The 20,218-nt window shown below is 49.9% G+C and overlaps 2 protein-coding genes across 4 annotated transcripts in view; both read left to right on the forward strand.

Annotated features, from left to right (window-relative positions):
- LSS (lanosterol synthase) overlaps positions 1-19,024 on the forward strand; it is a 46,444-nt gene extending 27,420 nt beyond the window's left edge. Inside the window, exon 23 of one of the 2 annotated variants that reach the window (XM_054504055.2) lies at positions 18,905-19,024. The gene's annotated coding sequence lies outside the window, so the exon portion shown is untranslated. Of the gene's footprint in view, positions 1-9,863; positions 10,002-18,904 lie in introns of those variants that run through there. The other variant, XM_064577736.1, reaches the window with a different exon arrangement.
- On the forward strand, positions 67-20,104 carry SPATC1L (spermatogenesis and centriole associated 1 like). 2 transcript variants are annotated; one of them, XM_064577765.1, is made up of 5 exons: positions 67-4,767; positions 6,388-6,393; positions 9,870-10,214; positions 18,905-19,056; positions 19,532-20,104. In XM_064577765.1, exons 1-5 carry the CDS (start codon positions 4,560-4,562, stop codon positions 19,856-19,858), a joined length of 1,038 nt encoding a protein of 345 aa, XP_064433835.1. In that variant the 5' UTR covers positions 67-4,559; the 3' UTR covers positions 19,859-20,104. The 2 variants fall into 2 exon arrangements, with proteins under 2 accessions (XP_064433835.1, XP_064433831.1); XM_064577761.1 differs by lacking the exons at positions 67-4,767; positions 6,388-6,393 and having other exon boundaries at positions 9,873-10,003; positions 10,094-10,214.
- The last annotated feature ends 114 nt before the right edge of the window (positions 20,105-20,218 follow it).

Raw genomic sequence — 20,218 nt, forward strand, 5'->3', positions numbered from 1 at the left:
TTATTTTCATTTCCATCTGCAATATAAATTTTTATTCATGATTCACTTTGCTTGAAAAAGGAATTAAGGGTCGAAACAGGAGGCAAAGGGGAGTCGGTGGGACCAGAGGTACATGCCGGGGTTGGATCCGTTTGCTGTTGTGGCCTCGGCTTTAGGCTCAGCTTTCTAGGAGGTGGCTGGAGCTTACACACGATAGCCCTGTGATCCCACGGGCTGTGGGTGGGTCACAGCACCTCCCTGTAAGGCGTCTGCTCGCAGTGGGATCCCATAATAGCTGCCCACACAGGTGGCAGTGGAAGGAGGTTAAGGATGCCACGGCCCCTCTGTGGGGTGTGACCTTCATGCCTGGCATTTTCACCTGGGATTTTGGGTGCTGTCTCAGAGACACTCCCCTAACCCCTTTCCTCACTCAGGAGGATGAGGGTGATAACTTCAGGTTTTCTTCAGTGAAAATAATTGAACCATTAGTTTGTTTTTGTTGTTATTGTTGTTAAAGATTTTATTTATTTGACAGAGACACAGCGGGAGAGGGAACACAAGCAGGGGGAGTGGGAGAGAGAGAAGCAGGCTTCCTGCTGAGCAGGGAGCCTGATACCGGACTCAGTCCCAGGACCCCTGGATCATGACCTGAGCCGAAGGCAGACGCTTAACGACTGAGCCACCCAGGTGCCCTGAGCCATTAGTTTCTTTTCTTTTCTTTTTTTTTTAAATTTATTTATTTGAGAGAGAGAGAATGAGAGAGAGCAGATGAGAGGGGGGAGGGTCAGAGGGAGAAGCAGACTCCCTGCCGAGCAGGGAGCCTGATGTGGGACTCGATCCAGGGACTCCAGGATCATGACCTGAGCCGAAGGCAGTCGCCCAACCAACTGAGCCACCCAGGCGCCCGAGCCATTAGTTTCTACTCAATGCCTACTGATAGGTGATTTCCAGCCTTTCTCCAGGGACAGTGATGGCCCTGGGGGCGTCTGAAGCCCATGCTTGAGACAAGTGGAGAAGAGCTAGCTTGCATGGCTTTAGGCAGCCTCAGACACCTGCCCCACAGCCAGGCCTTCTGTGGGTGTGAGATGCGCTGGGCTTGACACCCTCTGTCTTTGATGCCCCTCTGGTTCTTGGGAGGGTAGAGGAGTGGGGGCTGCTCTTGGGCCATCCAGGAACAGGTGAGTGTTGAAACAGCCTATGGTGGCCAGAATACTTAAAAGACAAAACAAACGACCTATTGGGTGATCTTGAGTGGTCTAACATGCATATAATTGGAGTCCCACAAAATTGGGATGGAGGGAGGCAGGAAACCATCTGAGTAGTGGCTGAGGTTTTTCCAGATATGAAATATGTAAGCCCACAGACCTGTGAAGCTCAGCAGACACAGAAGAAGCACTAATTAGCTTTCAGAACTGTAAGAAAATAAATTTCTGTTGTTTAAGCCACTGTGTGTGCTCTTCTGTTATATAGCCCTAGAAGACTAACACACCAACCATTAAAGAAATTTTACTAACTGTAGAGGGCTAAGCACTCAAGTTAAAAGGCAGAGACTGTCACATTGAATGAAAAAGCACGAGCCAGCTATGTTGTCCATGAGAAATTTTAAATGTAAAAATACAGACAGGATAAAAGTACAAGTTTAGAAAAATATATAACAAAAACAATCATAAGAAAGCAAAAGTACTGTCTCAATATCAAGGTAGGTTTCAGGAAAAGGAACGGTACTAGAAATAAAGAGATTTAATAACAGTAATGTGTATGCACCTAATAACAGCTTCAGAATATGGAAAAAAATGTGCAGCTGGAGAGGGAATTCGATAAATACACAAAGTGGGAGATTTCAACATTGTCTCTGCAACTGCAGACAAAATCTTGAGCCAGCTAGAAGTAACGGGTACTTATGGGACACTTCACCTCATTCTTTTCAAGAGCTTATGGACCATTTACTAAGCCCACGTGCGGGGTCAGGAGATGGTCTCGAGAAATTCAAAGGATTGAAGCCAGAGTATTCAATGGAATTAAATTAGAAATCAGTAACTAAAAGAGATAGAAAATCCCAAATATTTGGAAATTGAACAATACACTTCTAAATAAACAATGGTCAAAAATGGAAGTACAAGGGAAATGTTTCAAGCTAAACGAAAACAATGAGATAAGAGTTTGTGGGATGTAGCTAAAGCAGTGCTTACAAAAATGGTTGCAGGCTTACATGTTAATGCTGTAAATCAGATTTCAAACCAGTGAGTGATCTAAGTGTCCACCTTAAGAAACCTAAAATCAAAGTAGAAGGAAGGAAATAACCAGATAAAAGAGTACAAGTCAAATGCTGTAGGAGGCTTAACGGAGAAGATCAGTAAAACCAGAAGTTGATGCTTTGAGAAAATTAACAAGCCTCTGGTCTGATCAAGAAAGAAAGAAAACCTACCACAGGCATAGAAAAGGTGCGTCGCCTCAGGTCCTGCAGACATAAGCCGGCTGTCCAGCCTGGTCACCAGCCTGCTGCCCTGGTGTGGTCAGCCTGAGTCCGCCATCCCGCCCCCCCCTGCATCCGCCCACTCCCACTGCCCCGCTTGCGGATCCTTACATCCTGCCGCACCCACCTGCCAACGCTGCTGCTCCGTGTTCGCGCTCCGTTTCCTGCCGTGGCCGCGCATCCGTCTGCTCAGAGGCGTGAGACCACAGAGCCGGTGTAAGGAGGGAATGTCCCGGGCTGCTCGCCAGCATGCCGCAGCACAGACGGACAAACGCCCCGAAAGACACAGTTGCCATCTAGGTGGTCGTGGAAAGAAGTGGGGAATTTAGATAGCCCTGTATCTGTTTTAGAAATTGAATTTGAAATTTAAAGCTTTTCCAGAAGAAAGCTCTAGGCTCAGATGGCTTCCCGGTGAATTTTATCAAAAAGTGAAGAAAGCAGTAACAACCTAACACAAATACGCAGACATTAGAGGAGGAGGGACTACTTTGCAACTCCTTTTATAAGGTCAGCATGACCTTGATAGCAAAACCAGACCAGGACGTTACAGGAAAAGGACATTCAGATCCGTTTCCCTCACACACAGAAAATACTTAACACACTAGTATTAAGTTGAATCTAGTGATAAAAGGATGTTGCATCAGGATCAGAAAACTGGCAGAGGGTGATGGGCCTGTGGCTGGAGGGGATACGGTGTCCAGAGGGTTTTCTAGGGGTAGTAGGAAGTGGCGTTTAAATGCCACGGGAGGGGCCGGTGTGGGGGGAGGCCTTGCTCTCCTCTGGGAGTCCTGGGAGCTCCTGCACACCTTGCTCAGTGGGGGCTGTCCACATGCTGTCCTTGTCTGGTGTGAGAGGCTGTGGGTCCAGACACCGGGTCTTTCTCGGGTTGTATAAGGTACGTTTGGGACGTAGAAATCCTCTTTTCCGCAAAACCCGACTTTCTCTTCTTGAAGTGACCTTAGGCTAACTTGGCAGTCTGGCGGAGATAATGGCTTTGTTTGGCCTGGAGCCCAGCCCCTGCACCGAGTGCCCTTGACGCCGCGTGGTGTCGGGGCTGAAGGGGATGGAGGACGTGCCTTCTTGCTTGGATGATAGCCCGTCCCAAGAGGGTCAGGAGATGACCCCTCTGTTGCTTCACGGCTGCCGAGAAGCTCGACCAAGAACTTTGGATCCAGGAGACCGTGCTGAGTTCACTTACCCTCCTGAGTAGTTCGTTGGCAGAGCAGGTGCTGGGGTGGGCTCCGCGGTGGCCCCACTAACCGGGGCCCGAAATCCACACCCTGGCAGGACTCTGAGCACAGGTCTGCGTGTGATTGGTCCACACAGCCCTTGGGCCTGGTCAGGCGAGCCTTCAGTTAGGTCCAGTAACGGTCAGTGTTCCAGACACTCAGGGCTCACAGCCTTCTTTCCAAGGGACGTGTGGTCAGCAGGCGGCCTCCAACTGCCAGCCCCTCAGAGCCCGCCTGGAGTCCACAGGTCTGGGGGCTGTTGGGGGCACCCGAGCTCATCTCCCTCGGCCCCACTGCCCCTCCTTCCTTAAGTGTGCATCCCAGGTGTGCACCCTAATACCTGTCTGCACGCCAGACACCGGGCCAGGTTCTGGGGGACCCTGCCGGTCCCACAGAGTGCGGAGCCACATGAGAACCATGGGAGGGCTGATGGCTCATGGGGAGGGACGCCACAAGTCACGCAGAGTGAAGGCAGAGTCCCCTGAGGCCTGTGCACGCCACAGGGCGTGGATGGCCTGCCCTGCGCCTCAGCCCAGTGCTCTGGCTGTTCCTAGGAGGGGCTGGAGCATTCCCGTCTTGGGCTGAGCTGCCCTCCCCACGAGCCCCGTCCCCACTTCTCCCATCCGCTCCCTGTGTTCTGCTTGGCAGCCCCCTCGGCCGGAGGTGTCGCTCTGTGGGCGCTGGCCCCGGAGGCAAGGTGTGCGGGTGGAGTGGGTGGCCCGGCGCCGACCGGCTCTTTAAGGGCGGGCGACATCACAAGGCTGCGGAAGGCCGGACAGCCGTGGAACTCCGGGGCCTTGGGCTGTTTCTGGAGCGCCTGCGGGCTCTGGATTTCCACCTCCATGGGGCCCCAGGCCCACACGTGAGCACCTGAAGACATGGCCATGGCCGAGGGCAGCGAGCTGATGAACAGGCTCATGAGTGAGAACGCAGACCTGAAGAAGCAGGTGCGCCTCATGAAGGAGAACCAGATGCTGAAGCGTCTGCTCAGTGAGAGCTGCCAGGAGCGCTGTGGTCTCGGGAGCCGAGACCTCCTCTTCACCAAGGTGCCCACTTACCCCGAGGACTGCTCGCCTGGGAGTGCAGGTGAGGCCAGGGGCCTGGGCAGCCGGGGCCAGCTGGCTGCGGGGCTCCCGGGAGCCGAGGGAGCCCGCAGGGCACAGGCAGGGCCTGGCCTGCTGACGCCAATGCTCTCGGGCCCACTTCCGTCCCTCAGGTCTGAGTAAACCAAGACCCGGTTCCCCATTCTGCTGTGTGTCCTCAGGTAAGGCCCTTCTCTCTGGGCCACTAAGTCCACACCTGGAAAACGGGTGGGGGGTTAGCCCCCCCAGCAGTGGCTGCCACCCACCAGCCCCCCGCATGGAGCTCATGGGTGCAAAGCCCTGTGAGCAAGCATGTCCCTGGGGTCCTTCATGGCACCTGGACTCTTTCAGCCTCAAGGGGGACCTTGAAGAGGGAGCTCAGGACAAGCAGAGGGCGGCGGTGGGGGGGTGGAGGTGGTTGGGGGGATGGCGGGAAGAGGACCATGATGCCCAGAGGGGCAGCTGGAGAAACCCCTAGTCCCTACCAGTCCTGAGCTCCCACCAGCTGCCAAGGCACATGCTTGTCACCAGAAACTTGCTGAGGAGGACTGGCCTCACAGGGCCTTGTCCCCTGTGTGACATCCCACAGCAGGGGGCCAGGGCTGCCTTTTTGGGCCACCGGGGATGCCCTTATGCGGTGGCTGCCAAAGGCACTTGTCCCCAAGCCTTATTGGCTGTGACTCCTGCCAAGAGTCACAAACGCAGTGTGGCTCCATCGTCCTTTGGAGAATCGGGTCAGGCTGGGGCCTCCTCCAGGGGCTCAGAGCTACCCCTGCGTCCGCAGTGGCAGGAGCCCTGGGGCCTTCCCACCTCCCCGTCCCTCCGGCACCTCGTCGGGAGAGGTGCAGACTCTCACTCAAGCCAGGCTGCTCCTAGGAGGACCCTGGTCGGGGCCCAAGTCAGGGTGGCATCTCTGGGATGGCAGCCGGCACCCCTGTGTGTCACCACCAGCAAGCCCAGACTTTGCAGGACACCAGGCTTAGCAGGAGCTCCAGCCCCTGGCCAGCCTAAGGCCACCAAGCCTTGCACAGAGAGGCTGGAGCCCCTGCTGCAGGGTGTGGGCCAGGGTCAGCGAGGCCCTGGCCATCCTCGGGGAGGGGCCAGCTCCACTGTGGTCAGGGCCACCGCTGTGCCTGGGGCTCTGGGACGCTGCCTGCAGGACTGGCCCTGGCCCTCAGCCTTCTTTGGGGACTGAAGTTTGGAACTATTCTTGCACAGTGGCAGGAGTTTGTGAACCCAAGGGAGCTCCCCCTGCAACAGCTCACGTTTCTCACAGTCCCTTAGCGTCTGCCTTCAAAGCAGGATGTGCTTTAAGACCCGTTTTCTTTGTTCAACAACACGTACTCATGGCAAACTTACAAATACCCCAGGAGGATGTAACGTACCAGGCCGGGCCCCAGCTCCTGGCCCCATTCCCAAAGTCAGCCACTGTCAACGTTTTCCCGGGTCTCCCTCTGAAATGTGTGGTGGGTATGTTCATGTGCCCGTCCCAGGGGGTCGTTTGGGTTTCCCTAAGCGGGGTTGAGCTGTTGTGCATGGTGATGGCCCCCACCGTTTCCCCCCACGGCAGCCAGGGCAGGGCAGACCTGCCGCAGGGGTCACGGCGGGAAACCCTTGGGTCAAGGGCCGGGTGCTGTTAAACTGTTGAGATAGAAGCTGCTGGACGCGCTCCGCCAGGCTGTGGCCTCGGACCCTGCCGGCCCCGGCACCTTCGCGACCCCAGGGCCACACACAGCCGCGCTCCGGGGGAGGGTCCCGGGCTGCTAAGTTTCTCAGTGTGTTCTGTTCTGAGTCTACAACCACACTGTGTACCAAGGACCATTTTAAACGAGATCGACAGTGTGTGTGTACTTGTTAATTTTGCCTTTGTCTTTGCCCTTGGAACTCTCAGAACCCTGGCATCGGCAGCCAGCGGGTGGGCCTGGGGGCGGGGGGCACGCAGGCTGGGCACTGGGAGGACCCTTCTAGTCCTTTCTAAAGAACAAGAAAAATCGAGAACGAGCTTGTCGTGTTCAGTTTCCGTGACCCCGGTCCAGCCGGGATGGGGTGCCCTCGGCTGGGGCCCTCGGCCTGCTCCGCCCAGAGGCCTCGCAGCCCTGGGCTCCGGCTGGCTGCCCTGGCGTCTGCTGGGATGGGGCTTCGCTCAGGATCTCGGGACTCGGTTCCTATGTGAGTTCCGGTTTTGGTTTTCTGTCTGTGGGTTTTCTGTGTGGGGATTTGACATCAGAGTTGTGACCGGTTTATAACCTCGATCAAGCATCTTTTCATTTTTTTCAACCTTGTTCATGTGGCATAGGGATTAAGAATCATTTGGAATCTGAAAGAACTTGCTGTGAAGAGCATAATGGTTTTGTAACTTCTAGATTTTTCTTCTTTGCTTATTGGTCCATTTAGATTTTCCGCTTCTTACTGAGTCATTTAAAAACACCTTTGCGCGAGAGCCCTCCCATGACTGCGATCTTGGTGACGGGGCGGCAACTCTCACCTCTTCCTGGTCTTTCTGATGTTGCTTTTCTCATTCCCAGTTTCATCTCCCCATGTTTTCTGTTGCCCAGAGTCACTGTCCGCAGCTTTGCGGTCTTGTTGATGTTTCGTGGAGCTGCTTCCAGGGTATTCCTGCTGTCATTTCCGCTGTTTCTAGATTTTCTGTTTCTTAGGAGCTCCTCTTCATGTCTTGATCTGAATGCTTAATTTTTTGATGATTTTTAAAAAGTAATTAAAGCATTTAAATCACTAATTTCAATCCAAATACAGTTATAAATGTACTGATGTATATTTGTGTTCTGATTTAAATGCACATAGTGTTCTGATTTTCATTATTTCTCAATAATCATTTTTTCATTTCTTCCTTGATGTGATCATTATTTGGGGGAATGCTTTTACTTCTGAGGAATGGAATTTTGTGCCGATGCTTGTTATTCATGTATAGTTTCATTAAAATGTAGCCTGCAAATGTACCTACTTTTTGGACTTGACTGAAGATTAAACATTTTTGTTTTTTTCATGTTATCACAACTCTCCTGAAGGCTTGTGAGTAACAGAAGGGAATCACAGCTCACTAAATAAGAACAAGACAAAGCCCAAACCTGGCTGAGCACAAAGAAGTCCCTCTGGCACAGGCCCTTGCCCTCTGTGGGGAGGCCGCCTGCCCTCAGGAGGTCTGAGCCCCAAGCCCTGGGGCAGCCAGAGGTGCTCTTGTGTCGCATTCGTGGTGAGCTCTGGAAGGGTGCTCCGTGGGCCGTGTCTGGGCTGGTCAGGACACTGTGAGGCCCCTCAGCAGGCCCACGGGAATGGCCATTTTGGCCAAGTGGGCAGACAGGAGGCAGGACACATCCTGATGGCTGTTTTTTTTTTTTTTTTTTTTTTTAAAGATTTTATTTATTTATTTGAGACAGAGAGAATGAGAGACAGAGAGCATGAGAGGGGGGAGGGTCAGAGGGAGAAGCAGACTCCCCGCCGAGCAGGGAGCCCGATGCGGGACTCGATCCCGGGACTCCAGGATCATGACCTGAGCCGAAGGCAGCCGCTTAACCGACTGAGCCACCCAGGCGCCCAGTGATGGCTGTTCTTTTTTTGAACATTTTTTTTCCTAGGAAAACATTGCTGGAGGTAGATTTGTTGGTTCCCAAGGAGGTATATTTTAGGATATAATTTTTCATTTTTTTAAAAGTTTTATTTATTTAAGTAATCTCTACCCCAACAACCCTGAGATCAAGAATTGCATGCTCCTCCAACCGAGCCAGCCAGGCGCCCCTATAATTTTTCATTATAACTCTTTTTTTTTTTTTTAAGATTTTATTTATTTATTTGAGAGAGAGAATGAGAGACAGCACAAGAGGGAAGAGGGCAGAGGGAGAAGCAGACTCCCTGCTGAGCAGGGAGCCTGATGCGGGACTCGATCCCGGGACTCCAGGATCATGACCTGAGCCGAAGGCAGTCGCTTAACCAACTGAGCCACCCAGGCGCCCTAATTTTTCATTATAACTCTTAAAAAACACTATTTTTCTAGTATATATTTGCCTTATTGCTAAAAGAACAAGTTTGTCCTATGGGAACAGAAAAGGATTATTTTAAATCACAAAAAGAATAAGTTAAAGTTGATTACATTGTAATTTGAAAAATTCTGCATGACAAGTCACTATAAAAGAGATTAAAATATAGGCAAGGCACCCAATGGAAGAAGACATTTACAACACTTTTCATCAACAAGGAATTAGTATGCAGGAGACAAAAAGAGCTGCTACAAATAATTTTCAAGACTACTCACCTCCCCCCGTCCCCCCGCACTCTCCCCCAAAATCCTAAAACGAGCAGAGAAAAGGCAAAGATAAATCACCTAAAGAAAACCTGAGGGGCTAATAAGCATATATGACAGGATGTTCAGTGTCCCTGGGGATTAGGGAAAAGCCATGTGATGTCATCAGCTTGGCCTGTGCTTACCTAGGACCGGGGCAGCTGCTGGAATGTTCTACATTCTACTAATGTAGATCACAGAGAAAGTTCGACAGGCACACACCTGAGCCCGGTATAGATGGTGGAGGGTGCTCACTGTGAGCAAGGAGGCAGGTTATGGGACGCTGATTATAGCTTTGCTTTTTCAAGGAAACCAGGAATTATCCTCATGTCTATCAACAGAGCAACAGATATGAAAATTGCTCTGTGTGTGTGTATAACACATGTGACATGAAACGGTTAAATGTGTCAGGTAAGCTACCCGACAACTCAACACGGATAAATTCCCAAAAAAGATAGCACTGCAGAAAAAGGTATGTGGCAGAATAAAACATGTATAGGATGACACATTTATGTAAAAATTTACAAGCATATACAAGTCCCTTGGTACTGTGTGTGGGGGCATGGGTGGGTAGGAAGCGCATGGAGGCAGGCACGCTTGCCTTGCTCATGAACGTGAGGCTGGTGGCGTCCTTGGATGGGGTGGGCACCCACAGTGCCATTTTCTGCAGAGGGAGGAGGAAAGCTCTGAAGCACAGGGGGGGTATCACAGCCTGAGGCTGGGCATGCAGGTGTTCTTCAGTAATCTCTCCCTCCTTAGGGATGTTTCAGGAACACAGCCTAACTTCCCCTCCCTCCCCATCCCAGTTGCAGACTTTGGAAGGTTCTCCAGCGCCCCCGATGCACCCTCTCAGCTGCAGACGTCCTCCCTGGAGGACCTGCTGTGCTCGCACGCCCCCATCTCCAGTGAGGACGACGCCTCCCCTGGCTGTGCAACCTCCACCCAGGTGCCCTTCAAGGCTTTCCTCAGTCCCCTCGAGCTGCGTGTACCCCGAGGCACTGACAGGAAGCTGTCCCCACTCCTGAGCCCCTTGCAGGACCCGCTGGCGGACAAGACCCTGCTGGAGCCCAGGGAGATGGTCCGGCCCAAGAAAGTGTGCTTCTCGGAGAGCAGCCTGCCCTCTGGGGACAGGACCAGGAGGAGCTACTACCTTAACGGTATGGCCCAGCGGGGGTGGGCACCAGGGTGGGCACCGGGGTGGGCACTGGGGTGTGGTGGCGGGCAGCCGGGGAGGGTGGCCTGGTGGCCAGCTGGCCAAAGCGTCTCCATTTTCCAGCAGAGGGAAGAGAGTGTGGCTGGGAGGCCAGAGTCTGGGGCTCTTCTGTTAAAATTTTTTGCCTGTTAAAAAAAATTGAGTTGCTTATCTTCTTATGATCCAGTTGTCAGAGTTCTTCATATATTCTGCACACAAGTCCTTTTCTGGGCAAATGTTTTGCAAATGTGGTCCCCCAATCTGTGGCTTTTCCATTTGCATAAGTGTTCTTTAAAGAGCAAAACGGTTTCATTTGATGAAGTCCAGTTTATTGATTTTTTTTCTGTTATGTAGTTCATGCTTTTTGTGTGCGATTTAAGAAATCTTTGTCACACTGAAGGTCACAAAGATTCTCTCCTGTGTGTTCTTCTAGAAGTTTTATGGGTTTAGGTTTTACATTTAGGTCTCTGATCAATTTCAAGTCAGTTTTTGTACGTGGTATGAGATTCACATTAGATGGCTACTTCTTCCAGAATCAGTGTTCAGAAAGATTATTTTTTCTCCATTGAATTGCCTTGACACTTTTATCCATATATGGATAAGTGTATTTCTGGATCCTCCATGCTATTCTATTTATCTGTCTGTGTTGATTCCAATGCACAGTGTCTCGATTACTGTAGCTTTAAAGTAAGACTGTTAATCAGGTGGTCTACGTTCTTCAACTTTGCTCTCCTCTTTCAAAGTTGTTCTGGCTATTGTAGGTCCTTTGCATTTCCATATGAATTTTAGAATCAACTTGTCTTTTGTTTTATTTTATTTTATTTTATCTTATCTTATTTTATTTTATCTTATTTTATTTTTTTGACAGAGAGAGACACAGTGAGAGAGGGAACACAAGCAGGGGGAGTGGGAGAGGGAGAAGTAGGCTTCCCGCTGAGCAGGGAGCCCGATGTGGGGCTCGATCCCAGGACCCCGGGATCATGACCTGAGCCGAAGGCAGACGCTTAATGACTGAGCCAATCAGGCGCCCCTGTCTGTTTTTTTTTTTTTTTTTTAAAGATTTATTTATTTTAGAGGCCGGGAGAGACAGAGTGAGAGGGAGAGAGAAACCCAAGCAGACACCCCACTGAGCACAGAGCCAAATGTGGGGCTTGATCCCAACACCCTGAGATCAGACCTGAGCCAAAATCAGGAGTTGGACACCCAACTGACTGAGCCACCCAAGTGCCCCTCAACTTGTCTGTTTTTTAAAAAAATCTTGCTAGGAGTTTGGGATTGCCCTGCATGTACAGATTGATTAGGTTAATTTTCAGGGAAAGGACACTTTTAACAATATTGAACCTTTAGATCCATGAATACTGTATATCTCTCTGTTTATGTAGTTGTTTAAAAATTTCAACAATGTTTATAGTTTTCTAAGTTTAGATCTTGCACATTTTTGTTAAATTGACCCCTTAGTATTTTCACTTTTGATGCTATAGGAAATACTATTGCCTTTATCATTATCAATTTCTGATTGTTCTTTTCTAGTATATAGTAGCACAATTGATTTTTGTATATTTATTTCTGTGATGGTTAATCTTATTTGTCAACTTGACTGGGCCATGAAGTACCCAGATATTTAGTCAGACATTCTGGGTGTTTCTGGGAAAGCGTTTTGGGTGAGTTTAACATTTAAATCAATAGACTGAATAAGCACTTTGCCCCCCCGCCCTACCCTGCCGCCCAGTGTGGGTGAGTCTCATCTAATCAGTTGAAGGCCTGCATAGGACAAAATTATCCTCCTCTATCCTGAGGAGGATAGAATTCCTCCTGTCTGACTGTCTTTGGACTTGACCTGAAACATCACTTCTTTTTTTTTTTTTTTTTAATTTTATTATGTTATGTTAGTCACCATACAATACATCATTGGTTTTTGATGTGGTGATCCATGATCCATTGTTTTCATATAACACCCAGTGCTCCATGCAGTACATGCCCTCCTTAATACCCATCACTGGGCTAACCCATCCCCCCACCTCCCTCCCCTCTAAAACCCTCAGTTTGTTCCTCAGAGTCCATAGTCTCTCATAGTTCATCTCTCCCTCTGATTTCCCCCCTTCATTTTTCCCTTCCTTCTCCTAACATCCTCCATGCTATTCTAGCCTTATGTTCCACAAATAAGTGAAACCATATGATAATTGACTTTCTCTGCTTGACTTATTTCACTTAGCATAATCTCCTCCAGTCCCATCCATGTTGATGTAAAAGTTGGGTATTCATCTTTTCTGATGGCTGAGTAATATTCTATTGTATATATGGACCACATCTTCTTTATCCATTCATCTGTTGAAGGGCAACTCAGCTCTTTCCACAGTTTGGCTATTGCAGACATTGCTGCTGTGAACATTGGGGTGCATATGGCCCTTCTTTTCACTACATCTGTGTCTTTGGGGTAAATACCCAGGGGTGCAATTGCTGGGTCATAGGGTAGCTCTATTTTTAAATTTTTGAGGAACCTCCACACTGTTTTCCCAAGTGGCTGTACCAACTTGCATTCCCACCAACAGTGTAAGAGGGTTCTCCTTTCTCCACAACCTCTCCAACATTTGTTGTTTCTAGCCCTGTCCATTTTTGCCATTCTAACTGGTGTAAGGTGGTATCTCAGTGTGGTTTTGATTTGGATTTCCCTGATGGCTAATGATGATGAACATTTTTTCATGTGTCTGTTAGCCATTTGTACGTCTTCTTCAGAGAAGTGTCTTTTCATATCTTCTGCCCACTTTTTGACTTGATTATTCGTTTTTTGGGTGTTGAGTTTGAGAAATTCTTTATAGATTTTGGATACCAGCCCTTTATCTGTAGTGTCATTTGCAAATATCTTCTCCCATTCTGTGGGTTGCCTCTTTGTTTTGTTGACTGTTTCCTTTGCTGTGCAGAAGCTTTTTATCTTGATGAAGTCCCAGAAGTTCATTTTTGCTTTGTTTCACTAGCTTTTGGAGATGTATCTTGAAAGAAGTTGCTGTGGGCAATGTCAAAGAGGTTATGTTCTCTTCTAGGATTTTGATGGATTCCTGTCTCACATTGAGGTCTTTCATCCACTTTGAGTTTATCTTTGTGAATGGTGTTAGAGAATGGTCGAGTTTCATTCTTCTGCATGTGGCTGTCCACTTTGCCCAGCACCATTTATTGAAGAGACTGTCTTTTTTCCATTGCATGTTTTTTCCTGCTTTGTCAAAGATTATTTGACCATAGAGTTGAGGGTCCATATCTGGGTTCTCTATTCTGTTCCATTGGTCTATATGTCTGTTTTTGTGCCAGTACCATGCTGTCTTGTTGATCACAGCTTTGTAATATAGCTTGAAATCGGGCAACGTGATGCCCCCAGCTTTGTTTTTCTTTTTCAACATTTCCTTGGCAATTCTGGGTCTTTTCTGATTCCATACAAATTTTAGGATTGTTTGTGAAACATCACTTCTTCTTGAGTCTCAAGCCTGCAGTACTCTGGACTGAAATCATACCATTGGTTCTCTTGGTTCTCAGACCTTCAAAGTTAGGCTAGAGCAATATTTTCAGTCCCTCCAGGTCTCTACTTGCTGACTCACCTTGCAGATCTTGAGATTTGTTAGTCTCCGTAATCACGTGAGCTGATTCCTTACCCCCCACCCCCAACACACACACACACACACACACACACACCCCATATTGGTTCTGTTTCTATTTCTCTGGAGAACCCTGACAAAACACGACTTTGTATCTTGCAACCTTACTGAATTCATTTACTTGTTACAGTAGCTTTTTGTGGATTCCTTAGGATATATGATTGTGTCATTTGTGATAAAGACAAATTTATTTTTTCATTTCTAGTTTGTATTCCTTTTATTTTTTTTTCTTGTCTTATTGCATTGGCTAGAATTTCTAGCACATGTTGAATAGAAATGGTGACAGTGGACATTTTTGTCTTTTCCTAATTTAGGAGGAAAGCATTTAGTCTGTCACTGTTGGGTATTATGTTAGCTCAGGTCTTTGTAGGTGCCCTTTATCAGGTTGAGGAAGCTCCCTTTAATACCTAGTTTTCTAAGAGTTATAATGAATGGATATTGGATTTTGTCAAGTGCTTTTTCTGCATGTATTAGGATGAGCATTTCGTTTTTATTTGTAGTCTATTTCTGCTAATATGGTTAATTACATTGATTTTTTAAAAAAGACTTTCTTATTTTTAAGTAATCTCTACACCCAATGTGGAGCTTGGACTCACAACCCTGAGATCAAGAGTCACACGGTCTACTGACTGAGCCAGCCAGGCGCACTGCATTGATTGATTTTTGAATTATAAACCAACCTTGCATTCCTGAGATAAACCTCACTTAGTCATCATGTATTATACTTTTTTGTATTGTTGGATTTAATTTCCTAAACTTTTGTTGAGAATTTTTACTGTCTGTGAAGGATATTGGGCTATAGTTTTTTTAAAATGTCATTTTCTGGTTTTGGTACCAGGTTAATGTTGACTTCAGTGAATGAGGTGGAAAGTGCTCCATCCTTTTTAATTATCTAGAAGAGTTTTTACAGTATTGGTATTATTTACTCTTTAGACATTTGGTAAAACTCACCACTGAAACCACCTGAGCCTTTAATTTTCTTTGTAGGAATGTTTCCCCTGCTGAAAATTCAATTTCCTTTGTTGATACATGGCTATTCAAATTATCTATTTCTTCTTGAGGGAGCTTTGGCCTTCACTCTCAATAGTGAACTTTTGTGTTTTTTAAGGAATTGGTCCATTTCATCTATCTTGTCAAATTTATTAGCATAAAATTGTTCCTAATGTTCCATTATTATCCTTTTAACATCTGTAGGATCTGCAGTGATACCATCTCCATTTTCTGATAGTGGTAGTGTTTATCTTCTTTCTCTTTTTCCCTAATATGTCTGGCTGGAGGTTTGTCAATTTTATTGACTTTTTTCTTTGAAGAATAGATTTTGGCTGGATCTTGGAAGGCCCAGGTTGGACTAGAAATGATTTCTAGAACATCTTAGGTGTATATCACTTCTTCCATCTAATTTATGCATTAAAGACAGGGGTGAGAAGAAAGGCTGATTCCTGGTGAGAGAGGTATATTAATGTAGAAGGGAGTTTGCACCCTGCGCCTCGTGCCCCTCATGTGCCTTGATGTGTTGCTGGGCAGTCAGTCTGGTTCTCAGCCCTAACTCCCAGGTAGCTTCTGCAGCTTTGCAAAGTGATCAGGGAAGGAACACACTGAAACTACAATGCACTTTTGAAAGAAAGTGAAGAGAACTCAAATAAGTAGAAAAATGTCTTGTGTTCATGGGCCAGATGAGTTCATATTATTAAGATGGCAGCACTCTCCAAATTGATCTGCAAATTCAACACAAATCCCTGTCAAAATTCCAGCCGGCTTCCTTGCAGAAATTGCCAAAATCATCCTGAAATTCAGGTGGAATGTAAGAGACCCAGAAGAGGCAAAACAGTCTTGAGAAAGGAGAGCAAAATTGGAGGACTCACACTTTCCAGTTCTGAAACTTACTATAAAGCTACAGTAATGCAGACAGTGTGGCAGTCTTAAGGACAGACGTACAGAGATGAGTGGAGTAGAATTGAGAGTCCAGAAATAAGCCCAAGCATTTATAGGTTTAATATGCAACAAGGACACCAAGACAATTCAATGGAGAGAGAATAGTCTGCAACAAATGGTGCTGGGACAAGTGGACAAACACATCCATGAGAATGAAGTTGGCCCTCACACCACAAACAAAAATTAACTCAGAATGTAGAAAATCTAAAAGAGCTCAAGACATTAACTCAAATGTAAAAAATCTAAAAGAGTTCAAGACATAAAACTGTTAGAGGAAAACACAGAGATAAAACATATGACCTTGGATTTGGCAAGAGATTTTTAGATGTGACACCAAAAGCATGAGCAACAAAAGGAAAAGTATATAGTCTGGGCTTTATCAAAAGTAAAAACTTATGTATTTCAAAGAAATTGAATTCAAGAAAATGAATTCAACCCACAGAGTGGAAGAAAATATTTGTCAAACAGATGATAAGGGACTAGTATCCAGGATATATAAGAACTCTCCACAGCTCAACAGTAGAAAGACAAACAATCCAATTAAAAATGGGCAAAGAACTCAAAGGAACATTTCCCCAGAGAAGACATACAAAAGGAGAATAAGCACATGAACAGATGCTCAATATTATATTTATCAATATAAACCACAATGAGACACCACTGCATGCCCACTGGGATGGCTGTCATAAAAACGAGGGACAAACACAGGCATTGGTGAGGATGTGGAGACATTGGAACGCATATATGTTGTCGCCGTGGAAACAGTTTGGCTTTGCATCAAAAATTAAACACAGAATTACCATGTGTCCCAGAATTCCACTCCTAGGTATATATCTAAAGCAACTGAGAACACTTGACCACACAAAGTTTTTTATATGAATGTTCATGGCGGCATTATTCATAATAGCCCCCAAGCCTGTCAGCGGACAAAGGCACAACCGGAATGCAGTCCCTGCACAGCGTAGGTAGGAGCTCAGTGCCAACGCGGCTGCAGTGTGGACGGACCTCGGGAACAGCAGTGTGGGGCCAGATGCAGGGCCACATGCTGCGTGACGGCGCTGGTGGGACATGTCCAGCATAGATGTGTCCCAGGGACAGGACGTACGTTGGTGTTTGCAGGGGCTGTGGGAGAGCACCGTGTCACTGCTAGTGGGTACGGGGTTTTGTTTTGTTTGGGAATTTGGTTGTGGTGACGGCTGTACAACTCTGTGAATATAGAAAAACATCTGAATCGCATACTGGAAGAGCGTGAATTTTATACTCTGTGATTATGTCTCAGAAAAAATTTTAAGTAAGGTGCAAGGCTGTGTTGGGAGCCACGGCCTGTCCTGAGGCTCCAGCTCCGTGGCCCCGTCTCCCCAGCATTTCACACCAGCATTTCTCCTCCGCCTCAGAAACCTGCTCTGCCTCAGCTCATATCCTGCTTCCCCCACCCTGTGACCCTTTGGCCTCAGGCCCCCCCCCCCCAGCTCCAAGGCCCTCATGGGGTTCTGTGGGGAAGCACGTGGCTCTGGGCCGTGTGGCTCAGGCGGGGCCCTCTGCCTGGGGCACCCACACCCTTGCGGCCCCTCCTGCTCCCCATCCCCACCTGCAGAGCCACGCTCCCTGTTCAGTGCCCGCGGCGCTCAGTGCCCGAGGTGCGTGGCTGAAGGAGCTAAAGCACAGTGCCCCCCGGGCCTATCCTCCATGGCCATCTGATGGCCCTATGTCAGCCACCTGCCCTCAAAGGAGCTGATAAGCCCTTGCTGACGGGCTGTTACATGCTGGGAGAGGCCACCATTCTCCTGTGGTGTGAGGGACCTGGCAGCTTTCTGGGTCGAGTGGTTAGGTGGACCCAGGCACAGGATGGGGCCAAGGAGGGCAAACACCTGCCCATGGCCACAGGCACAGCTGGTCCTGGAGCCCCGCAGCATTCATGGCACAGACAGCTGTGCAGGGGGTTCTCCAGGGCTGCTGTGGGGTGTCCTGAGTGTTGGGTCACCCAGCCCAAGCATGCACAGCCTGCCCACCGGATGGACCCTGTAGGCTGCACCCAGTCGATGCCCTGGAGGGTTTGCATCATGCTCAGGTTCGGAAAGGCCCCGGGGGCTTTAGGAAAGGCTCTGCAAATGGGGCTGTTACTGTCTCTTGGGATGAAAGAGCAGAATGTGGAGGTAGCAGGAGTCTGGGGTGCCGTCGGATGGAGGGTCTCCGATGCGGAGGCTCTGCCTGACTCTGACGCAGGCTCAGCTCACTTTGGATCTCTCAGTGTCAGAAGCATCTGACCGGGTGTTTTCGGAGAGCACATGGTTCCAAAGGGTGCTGGTGCATACCTGCTGTTTAATGCACAGAGGCTGCCGTGGGGGGGCAGGTTGGGAAGCAGGTTTGGGAGGGGAGGGTGGGTGATGTATCCGGTAACATCAGGGAGATCATTAAAAATAGGATCTCCTGCCAACCCAGCAATCCTCTCCGCAAACGTGGGGAAGACTTTTATTATCAAGTACCCATGAAACCAGCCTGCAATGCCCGGGCTGCCAAGACAGCCAGGCAGCCTGGACCCGTGACCTGGGTTACTTATGCGTTCCCAAGTTAACTGGCACCCCGCCCTCAGGAGGGGAGGGGACACGTCTGGCCCACCGAACATACCTGGTCACAGGGGTGGGGCCTGTGTGATAAGCAGGGGTCACCCTTGACCCAGGTGCCTGGGCAGACTCCCCTGGTGCCGGGGGACAAGACAATCTGGGCTGTAAAAACAAGCTTTAGAGACATTTCTGCCCATCTCAAAGGGGCAGAGAGAGAGGACTTAGGATCATCGGTTACTCAGGTTGCTCTAAGAGGGAGAAGAGGACAGGTCTCTCTCCCTTTTGGCAACAGAAAAGTCAAAGTTTTCTTCTCCATTTGTATTTACCCTCACCGTTGGGGGTAGGGGAAGCAACGATGGGGGAGGGCCCCAGCGGCGTCACCCCAAACCTGCAGGGGCTGCGTTTAGGTTGGTCCTTTCCCTAAAATGGATCCTGGGGCGCCAGCAGGGGGAAGGCAGGTGGCCCCTGACCGTCCATGTCCTGGGACCCATGGCCCATCTCACTACCTCCACTCCTCACAGAGATCCAGAGCTTCTCCAGCACTGAGAAGGATGGGCGCATAGTCGGGGAGATCGCCTTCCAGCTGGACCGGCGCATCCTGGCCTATGTCTTCCCGGGGGTGACCCGGCTGTACGGTTTCACTGTGTCCAACATCCCTGAGAAGATCAAGCAGGTATGCCTCTATGCCCTGGGGTCCCCTCCCTGCCCCAGATCCCCTCCCTGCTGTGGACCCTGGCATCCCTCCCTGCCCTGGGCCCTCCCACTGCCTCCGGGTCCCCTCCCTTGCCACGGGGCCCCCCTTGCTGCCCTGGGGGAAGGGTCCCCTTGCTGCCCCATCACCCGTGGTGCTCGCACAGCTGAGGACTGTGGAGGGTGTGACAGAGGGTGATGAGCCCGCTGCCGGGAGCGTCTCTGTTGGCACCCAGCCGCTCTGTGGCCTGGGACAGTCTCGGCGTGGCTCCCGGGGCCACAGAGCCTTGCGCGATCCGGCCTGTGCGCTAGGGGCGGAGCTCCCCGCTCTGGTCCCGGACACTGTCTGCTGGGGGGCACCCGGGACACTGCGCTCCGCCAGGCTGGGGCCTCGGCTCTGGGCGCGCGTCCCTGTGCCAGCGGCCTCCTCCACGGAAACCTGGTCGCTGTGCCCGCAGACGTCCATCAAGTCCCTGGACGGGTCGGTGGACGAGAAGAAGCTGCGCGAGCTGACGCACCGCCACCTGACGCTCACGGCGCGCCTGGAGAGGCTGGGCTACAACCGGGACGTGCACCCGGTGTTCAGCGAGTTCCTCATCAACACCTACGGCATCCTGAAGCAGCGGCCCGACCTGCGCGCCAACCCGCTGCACAGCAGCCCGGCAGCGCTGCGCAAGCTGGTCATCGACGTGGTGCCCCCCAAGTTCCTGGGCGACTCGCTTCTGCTGCTCACCTGCTTGTGCGAGCTCTCCAAGGAGGACCACAAGCCGCTCTTCGCCTGGTGAGCCTGCCCGGCGCGCGCCGCGCCTTTCCTGCAATAAACGTGTTTGTTCCAATCCTGGGGGCCGCGTGCCTCCTGCGTGTCCCCCCGGCCGGGGGAAGAGCCGCGTCCGCCGACGGAGCGCCCAGGGCCGCAGGCGCCGGAGCAGGCGCCTCTCTCGGCCCGGGCGCGCACCCCAGGCGCCCAGCCCGCCCGCCGCCCACACCGCGCGGCAGTGTCGCACTTGATTAAAATAATCTGTTCACCTGTGTACCTTTACCTTTGGCTCTTTGAGGCATGGAGAACACCGCAGGAGGTGCCCGCCGGTATTTGTGGAGTGAAGCCTGGACAGAGCCTCGAGGGGAGGGGCCGGGGCTCGGGCTGG

Source organism: Mirounga angustirostris, unplaced genomic scaffold (assembly GCF_029215605.1).
Source record: "Mirounga angustirostris isolate CCGP_5_RB_7025 unplaced genomic scaffold, mMirAng1.0.hap1 SCAF_1, whole genome shotgun sequence".
NCBI classification, from domain to species: Eukaryota; Metazoa; Chordata; class Mammalia; order Carnivora; family Phocidae; genus Mirounga; species Mirounga angustirostris.